We start from the raw sequence: 9,254 nt of genomic DNA on the forward strand, positions 1-9,254 counted from the left end.
AATCATCAACGTGTATATATATATAAATGATGCAACTATTAATGTATGTGAGACTCACGTTATCTAAGCATAGAATGACTCATTGATTTCCATTAGCCTCAGTGAACCCCTCTGATCACTCGAGCATTGCCAAGTCTGCAATCCTTAACAACAACCCAAATACACATTAATGTTAACCACCACAATATATAGTGCGACATGTTAAAGATTCCAATTCTTTCCAATCTTACATCCCACTAATTCACTAATCAACATCACTTTTGTTTTGTTGTGTGTTTTTTTTTTTTAAATAATTTTCCTTGTTCTCACCAAGAAAATAAATTATTATTATTTTTTAGGTAAATTCATTACCTGGACGGAAAATGTGATCCTAAAATGGGACTGGCCTAATCCCTACCAAAAAACTATATCTGTCTCAACATTGTATTGGAGGGTCATATTAAATTCTTATCCTTTGCCTATAAATAAGACACATACATAAACCTAGTGCTACAACTAAGCCATTTAATCCAGTGTGAAAGAGAAATATACAAGTTCCATATTGCTTCCTTTTTAGCTCTTTTTTTTTATACTAAAGTGCAATTTAACAAAATGGTTAGTTCTCACGTACATTTTGTTGCTTATAAAGAATTTATTCAATGATATATATCTTCCTTGTTTTTTCATCAATTATGTTTTAGTTTTACAAAATGTTGATTAAAGTTTTATTTAATGTTACAGGTGGGAAAAGTACAGTGTTTGAGTGTTGCAGATGCAGTGGACTACAAGGGATTTCCGGCTGACAAGTCCAAAACTGGGGGCTGGATACCTGCTGCACTTATCCTAGGTTTGCCACTTTTTCATTTGAATATGGAATGTAACATTATTCTGAAGCTCTTTTGGCCGTTATTTCATATTTTATTCAAATGGAGAAAAGGTATTATTCATACATATTCCCTATAATTTCATACATACATATACGTATGTATGTGGCATTTTCAGATGATATATATAGATATTACCTTATTAGTGATTAGAAAATTGTTTTAACATTTTTATTTTTCATGTAGTATTTTATATGTGTGCGTGTTCTGGTCACTCAGTAACCTTGGATTTAAATTGTTATTTTTTAATTTTTAAATTAACATGTATTTATTTGAATTCAGTCATCGAAATATGCGAGAGGCTTTCAACAATGGGAATAGCAGTGAATCTTGTTACCTATTTGGGAGAGACGATGCATCTGCCTAGCTCTTCTTCGGCTAACATTGTTACAGATTTCATGGGCACGTGTTTTCTCCTGTGTTTACTTGGAGGATTTCTTGCTGATTCATTTCTTGGAAGATACAATACAATTGCCATCTTTGCCATAATACAGATGCTGGTGAGCTACAATATATACCGTAGTACTATTGCAGTCGAGTTATAGCTGCATAACTTATCATATACCGTAGCGGAGTTGATTGAATCTTGACATCTTTAATATATATATTCTTGACCTCTTTTAAATTTAAGTAAATTTCCAACATGGGATGATGGTGGAATATGATCTAATTCAGGGAACTGGCATGCTCGCAATAACAACTAGGCTGCCACAACTTAGGCCACCATCTTGTAAAGATCATGCCATGAATTGTAAGCAAGCCAATGAATTCCAAATGGGAATGCTGTATCTTGCCCTATACCTCATAGCCTTAGGCACTGGAGGTCTCAAGTCAAGCGTTTCTGGATTCGGGACCGATCAATTCGATGAAAAAGATGAGAAAGAAAAATCCCAGATGGCCTATTTCTTCAACAGATTTTTTTTCTTCGTAAGTATTGGCACTTTGACAGCAGTCACTGTTCTGGTTTACATAGAAGATGAAGTTGGTCGAAGCTTGGCGTACGGGATTTGTACCATTTCAATGGCAGTAGCAATCTTGTTGTTTTTTTCGGGGACTACGAGATACAGGTATAAGAGAAGCACGGGGAGTCCTGTTGTTCAGATTCTTCAAGTGGTTGCTGCAGCAACAAGGAAAAGAGATATGAATGTTCCACATGTAGTCGACATGTTGTACGAGGATTCTCCCGAGGGTTCAAGAATCCATCATACAGATCAGTTCCAGTGAGTAGTTGACGTATCCTTGATAGCCCAATTGTTTTCAGTCTAATGATCCCATTGTGTACGATATCTCACTCATAACGATTCATTTTACTTTTAAAACTTTCATTATCAATAAGCCAAGATCTTAATCAAACATAAGCACACAAATCTTAAGCCTATATCTATCAACATGTAATCTCGTGAATAGAGTTGAGGCCGCATTTGTCATGTAGGTTTTTGGACAAGGCAGCCATCGTGAGAGAAGAAGATCTTGGCAAAGGAAGGAACTCTTCCATGCCTGTTAATCCATGGAAGCTATGCTCAGTGACGAGGGTGGAAGAAGTGAAGATGATGGGGAGATTGCTGCCAATATGGGCCACAACTATCATATTTTGGACAACCTATGCACAGATGATCACCTTCTCAGTTCAACAAGCATCCACCATGAATCGATCAATTGGTCATTTCCAGATTCCAGCAGGCTCGCTCACTGTCTTCTCTGTGGCTGCTATTCTGATAACATTAGCAGTTTATGATCGAATAATCATGTCACTTTGGAAAAAATGGAAAGGGAAACAAGGTACTATTTTCTTGATCACTGGCTTGAATTTGTCTTCGTTGTATGTATCTTTCTTGGTGTTTACGATGCGTCAAGTGATTTATATTCCAGTTCAAAATATTCCATACCCAAAATGGTTTAAGTTAATGTAGGATCGGACGGTAATACAAGCTTTCACCTTGGTTGCAGGTTTCTCCTGCCTACAGAAAATCGCCATAGGACTAATTCTCTCCACGATAGGGATGATGGCTGCAGCTCTCACGGAGATGAAGAGGCTATCAGTCGTAAAGGCCGTCTCGGACCGACCCTCCTCTGATCTTCCTATAAGTGTATTCCTTCTAATTCCACAGTTTTTTCTAGTGGGATCGGGGGAGGCGTTCATATATACAGGGCAGCTGGATTTCTTCATCACACAGTCACCCAAAGGAATGAAAACAATGAGCACTGGCCTCTTCTTGACAACTCTTTCACTTGGTTTTTTTGTCAGCAGTTTCTTGGTGACAGTTGTGAAAAAGGTGAGAGGAGCCAATGGTGGCCAAGGATGGCTCGCAGATGATATAAATGAGGGTCGTCTCGATTGCTTCTACGGGCTTCTGACTGTTTTAGGGTTGATAAATCTTGGGATATATCTAATATGTGCTGTGTGGTATAAACCTCAGAAAGCTAAACCTGCTTTGCAGATTGAGATAGGGCATAGTGGTGATGATAAGTGTTGACTATTGGAGATGTCTTTTTGGGTTTTGAATAAGGAAATTAATTGATCTGAACCATGCACTGATTTATGGAATACGTAATGAAATCAGTTCTTAGTGCATCTATATATGGTTTCAAATTTGTCATATTTTCTGCTATGGCGTTTACATACATGCATATAAACGTCACACAACCCAAAAATTCAATATAAAATTGGGTTAAAATAGAAATAATGGTTGTACAAAATAAAATTTTCTCAAGTAAAAAAACAAACATTTTTCTATTCATTCTAATATAAAAAACTCACTCTTTCATACATATACACTCTTTCACTCTATTATCTCATAAAAGAATCAAGCATCATACGTATCTCTTCAGCCTGTGGATGTAGCAGATCACCAGCACGGAACTCTTCGACCCTTCCATTAACTTCAATCACATTGCAACCAGATTTTTATTTGCTGGGATCTGATCAATCAGCTTCCTAATGGCGCTCTTGGCTTCGGCCACCCAACCAGCTTCCTTGTACATATTATAGGAAAGAACACGAATCCCATAGTCAGTCTCTCCTCCACGACCTAAAATCATAGAACACGCCTTCACCGAAGGCGTGAAGTTGTAGTTGTTTCTGATAAGCCATCCCTTAGCATGTCTTTATAACATAAAATATACGGGCAAATTGGATTGAACATATCCTCTAATCATCCTGTTGTACAAGAAAGTGGAATGGTAAAACGGAGATTTTTAAACGCCGCATGCACATGGGAAAAGAAAACAGGGTTGCAGGAGGCGACAGTGAAAGAGATAAGCGGCGCAACGGCTACAGGGATTTGGGAGAGGACGAACTTGATGAGGTTGGTTAGGGTTGAAATTACAAGAGGTTCAAAGAATGTGAAAATATTCTTCATTTATCACACCTAAGAAAATCATATTAAATAAAAAGTAGATCTCTTTGTGTGATGTTCTTACGAATCTTTATACCGTTATTCACAATAAAAAATAATACTTTTAGAATAAAAAATAATATTTTTTCATCGATGACCCAAATTAGAGACATGTCTCACAAAATACGACTCGTGAGACCGTCTCACACAAGTTTTTGCGTTAAATAAAATACTCTTTTATTACTATATATATTATATTTTCCTATCAATCAATTTTTTATAATTTTTTTACAATTATTTGATAATCTCATCATTCGAACCGAACATTTACTCTCCATATATGTGATTCAAAATTATTATGTTGTTTAAATGAGATTTGAAGGTATAAATTGAATTAGTGAACTGAATGAAAAGTCACAAAACAATATAGTTTTTAACAGGTTATAAAAAGCGTGAAGCGTGGTTTTCAAGCTTAAGCGAGATTAGCACATGCTTAAGCGTGAAAAAATATTTTTATTTTTATTTTTAGTGTAATTGTAATTATCTCAAACCAATAAATAGTTAAAATAATACATAAATATGATAAATTTAAGTCTGATGCATTAATTCTCATATTTGTAAAAGTATAAAAATATCAAAATTACAATTTTTATTTGTTTTTGTAATTAGATCACGTTAAAAAATGATAAATATTTGTAATTTTTTTTAAAAAATTGAATAGTTCTTGGTTTTGTGATATGTTATAATTGTTGAACAAAAAATCGGTGTTTTAAAAATCAGATTGGATCGGACTGGTCAATTCTCTAGAGAACCGATCACGGATCTAGTCAAGACCAAGTCTAATAACCTGCCAGACTCCACCAACTGCGGCACAGAGAGTCGAGCTCCTCCATGCCATTCGCCGCTCTCTTCCTTCCCTCAAATCTGTCCTCTCATACCCGGTAATTTTTCAAAGTTTGGCTGCTGATGTTTTTGTGCCGATCTTTGATAATTTTTTTTTAATTTATAAAATAGACCTTTAGGAGACTTGGGAATTGTTAAAGAAACAGTTTTTGCTAGATGGCTGATTTTTTTCTGTTATCTTGTGCTTTATGAGGCTTGATTGTGTTGGAAGAGGTAGGGTGTGAATGGCTGGCTACTGGCGTATAAGTTCTGAAATTAGATTTTCAATTTAAACCTTTTTTATGTTTATCTTTTCTTAAAATGTTTACTTTCGTTTATGTTTAGAACTTGAATTAGCAGTCTATATGAATTTGTTTGACTGAAAAATAAAATAAAATTTTCCGCATAAACTCACTGGCACAGTTATCATTTTTTATACCACATAATTTTTTTTAAAAAAAAGTGCACTCATAATCTAGTGGAATTGGACCAAAACTGTTGTTTTGATAAACCAATAGCTGCGCCTTTCAAAAATTTGGGTCGCCTCAAATAACCACCTGACTTGATAATAACTTGATTATGATAATATCTTGTTCTTTTGCTTTGTCATTCTCTTAGTTTTGCTGACTGGCCTTTGATTTAGTGCATATCTGATAATGGTGTTAATCTTGAGCATATCCTACTCGAGTTCACATCGTTCGTCGAACGGCTGTGTGTTCTTTTTGGAGATTATTTTGCTAGTTTGATTTAGATGACCTTTTTTGAATTCATTTTTTCATCTAATATAGATTATGTAATTATGCATCAAGTTAAACCACTGCAAGCTTAAATCTATGTAATATATCAACTTCTTTATGATTTCCTTTTCTCTAATACGAGATATATTGCAATGGTGGTGATGTGCCAGATTGTTGGGCATAGGAATCGGCTTATTATGCTTTTGCTGCTACTTACCCAAAACGCGATGAACATTGTCCTTGCTCATTTCCAAGATAGGTAAATTTTTGTCCATACTTGACACTCGTGGTGGGAAAATTTATCTCTCTTTCCCTGATGAAAATTTTATCGACAGTGCACATATATAAATGATTGTAGCCACTCTATGAAAGTAATTGCACATAGCACCCAACTTGATGCCGAAGAGGACCTCCATACGTTGTGTGGGAAGTCAATTCCAGTTCTTGAAAGATTTGAAGCTCTAAGAGAGGTAAACTCCCCACTTCTTTTGTACTCATGTTTGCTATTCATGATATTTCATTGCTAACCATATCTTTTGGGTTGACTATCTTTAAATTCCTTCGCTTTTTTTTTTCTAATTTGAGAGGAAATTCCTTTGCTTTTAGTTGCACCAAAAACTAGATACTACCATTCAATGTACGAACAAAAGACACTGGTGGATACCATATCTACAGAACGGAGTTGCATTTATGTTTTGTCCTCCTATCTCCTCCATTTTAGCTATCCGTTTTGATTTGATTTTATGCGACTAACGATGAAGTTGGAGCTCATAATAGATTCTTAATGGACATAGTTGCTGCAAGTATACATCACGCAATATCGAAGAAGAAAGTTTTTACATAGTGACTTGAAATTCATTATAATAATCAAGTTGAAGAGTCATGTTCTCTATCAAAATTTGGTTAGCACCATCATTTTGTAACTCATTAAACTATTTTACATCAATCTGCCTGCATGTTTTGTTATGTTTCTATTTTTTTTTTCTTTTTTATATATGCATTGTTGAATTCACAGGATAAAACAGGGCAGAGCCTCAAAATTTTTGGGGAAATAACAATTCAGAAGTTGTCAACTTAAAGAGATTATGTAACCCGTTAATGGCGTTGCGTAATTTTATGTACGTTGTATTGAAAAAATAAGAGCACCCCCTTGCTTTAGATACAGGCCTTATTGCATTTATTTGAGTTAAATTAAAGCCATTACAGTTGCAATTTTTATGTAGGGCATGCGTGGTCGGGTATTTCCTGATTTCTTCGTTGATAGTTTTAGCAACTTTCTAAAAAGTAAGGTTCGTGGTAATTTAGAAGGATTAAGCATGAATCTGGGATAAAAACACATATCATTATTGTTATGCTTAATGATCTAAACTCAATATTTACAGTTCAATATTACAATAATTAATTTTTATGGATGATTAAATTCTAACATCGTTTTTATTTTCAAACCTAAATGTATCAAAATCATTGTACCTGTTGAATAATTATTCTTATTTTTTTTTAACGTTTTTTAAATGATAAAACAATTCGATCTTTGCCCTATTTTAAATATTCTTTTTTTAAGAAAACCCATTTTAAATATTCTATTTTTAGGAAAACCCATTTTAAATATTCTATGTCTATATCTTACGTGAATTTTTGGGTCGCATTTCAATTCTGAGGCTCCCGGAGGATCTTTATTAGATGCAATTAATGTGCATAATGTAGGTAAGAACTTTTTAATAGTTATCTGTAACATTCAATTAATGTAGATTGTAACCCTCAATTAAGCAATACGATGACAAATATTAATTAAAAACACAAAAAGAACAATACTCGTAAGCTTTATTAATTATTTCTTAGCATGCATATATGTTAGCACGATCATTTAAATTTATTGATCAAACAACATATTTATCCATCTTAGTCTCCACTCTCTTTACATTGCAAGAAAATGTCAAAAACTTGCGTATAAAAAATTGTTTCTATTTTTTACTCATTTCAAGTGCATGAATGTCCAAGGGTGGAGAATTTAATCAAAAAGCAAGAACATGAGTAAGAAAGTTGATCAGAACATATTTTAATTAAATTCTCCACCCTTGATTCGGACTACACAAAGAAGGGATTTTTTCTCCTTGCTGAACATCAATCGAAGTGTAAGGACTATTGATTTGAAGCAGCTCTTCAATCATTTGCAGTGCAATTCTTTCTTCTTCATCCATCATCAGTGCTTCATTTCCATATCCCTCCTTTCGTTCGGTGTTACTCGAATCCAGGACTTTTGCTCCAAACTCGGCATCGCCTTTATCGTCATTTTTCTTCTTAAACTCGACTCTCATAACCCATTTGGAATCAGAAGTCGGGCCTGCGCGTTTCTGCCACACCCCGATTCTCGAGTTCTCCGTATCTAGCCTCAGACAAGTAAGTGATGGAGAAGGTGCCTTGCTGCATTTTCTTACCTTCGCATAAAGGATTTCTGACAAGGGTTTTGATGATGAATTCTTGCTGACATCGTTCTTGGTACTCTTCGATTCTTCGTGGTCGGGAGTTTGAATCACTGGAAAATTCGTCTTTGCATTCCTTCCGTTCATCAAAATGGATGCTTCATCGTATGCTCTTGCCGCCTCTTCTGCCGTGTCGAATGTACCTAACCATACCCTTTTCTTCCTGAAATTATATCCAATTGATTAAACTTTATAGATATCTATATATATATATATCATATGTTTCATAGATGATCCTCAATGTTTTATCAAGCTATATGCATGGAACTGTGATGTTTAATCAACTCTATAATAGAGAATTATGTTAAAAAATCAAAAGAATTTAAATTCATGGATATATATATAGCTACACTCACAGCAGAGGGTGGCGAATTTCAGACACCCAAGAGCCCCAATGGCGTTGCCTCACACCTCTGAACTTCTTTGAATGAACCATTTCTTAATATTCAAAATTCTATCAAAAAATATGTATATATATGTGTATATATATTGCAAGCTTACAGAAGAACGTACAGTTTAATTACTTGCACTTGAAACTTTAATGATTGAACTCTTCATCATTGTGTGCAACCACATTATTAAATATTGCGCCACATTATTAAATCCAAGATTTGACTACTAACTTAATTATTTGTTAGTTTGCATGTGAAATAATTTTTATTATTGGGTAAAATCAAAACGTTACACATTCTCTGCTTCCATGTATAAAAAATTGCATGTTAATGACTCTATGGTGTTAATTAACAAAATGATGTTACTTTTATAACATTATGTAAATACAATTACGTTTTCATAAATATAATGTTTTATTATAAAAAAAATTTGATTGTGAATAACAAATACACCTCCTTTTTATTTTATAAATTGATAATAACACCTCTATAGAGAGTTAATAATAATAATAATAATAATAATAATAATAATAATAATAATAATAATAATAATATGTAGTTTTCA

At 34.0% G+C, this 9,254-nt stretch overlaps 2 protein-coding genes and 1 long non-coding RNA gene across 5 annotated transcripts; 2 read left to right on the plus strand and 1 right to left on the minus strand.

The window, feature by feature from the left end:
- Positions 1 to 449: 449 nt before the first annotated feature.
- On the plus strand, positions 450 to 3,455 carry LOC142545577 (protein NRT1/ PTR FAMILY 6.2). Of its 3 annotated transcripts, none has more exons than XM_075652831.1 (6): positions 450 to 594; positions 721 to 826; positions 1,146 to 1,363; positions 1,539 to 2,083; positions 2,296 to 2,642; positions 2,811 to 3,455. In XM_075652831.1, exons 1-6 carry the CDS (start codon positions 592 to 594, stop codon positions 3,335 to 3,337), a joined length of 1,746 nt encoding a protein of 581 aa, XP_075508946.1. In that variant the 5' UTR covers positions 450 to 591; the 3' UTR covers positions 3,338 to 3,455. The 3 variants fall into 3 exon arrangements, with proteins under 3 accessions (XP_075508946.1, XP_075508947.1, XP_075508948.1); XM_075652832.1 differs by having other exon boundaries at positions 455 to 594; positions 730 to 826; XM_075652833.1 differs by having other exon boundaries at positions 495 to 598.
- Positions 3,456 to 4,987: 1,532 nt separating this feature from the next.
- Positions 4,988 to 7,039, plus strand: LOC142544581 (uncharacterized). The gene is made up of 4 exons (XR_012820064.1): positions 4,988 to 5,139; positions 5,988 to 6,076; positions 6,153 to 6,287; positions 6,833 to 7,039. It is a non-coding gene; the product is annotated as an uncharacterized LOC142544581 (long non-coding RNA).
- Positions 7,040 to 7,626: 587 nt separating this feature from the next.
- LOC142544582 (ethylene-responsive transcription factor WIN1-like) lies at positions 7,627 to 8,791 on the minus strand. The gene is made up of 2 exons (XM_075651614.1): positions 8,654 to 8,791; positions 7,627 to 8,460 (listed from the first exon to the last, which is right to left on the minus strand). Exons 1-2 carry the CDS (start codon positions 8,731 to 8,733, stop codon positions 7,878 to 7,880), a joined length of 663 nt encoding a protein of 220 aa, XP_075507729.1. The 5' UTR covers positions 8,734 to 8,791; the 3' UTR covers positions 7,627 to 7,877.
- Between the last annotated feature and the right edge of the window lie 463 nt (positions 8,792 to 9,254).

The sequence above is a fragment of the Primulina tabacum genome, chromosome 5 (genome assembly GCF_025594145.1).
Source record: "Primulina tabacum isolate GXHZ01 chromosome 5, ASM2559414v2, whole genome shotgun sequence".
Classification (NCBI taxonomy): domain Eukaryota; kingdom Viridiplantae; phylum Streptophyta; class Magnoliopsida; order Lamiales; family Gesneriaceae; genus Primulina; species Primulina tabacum.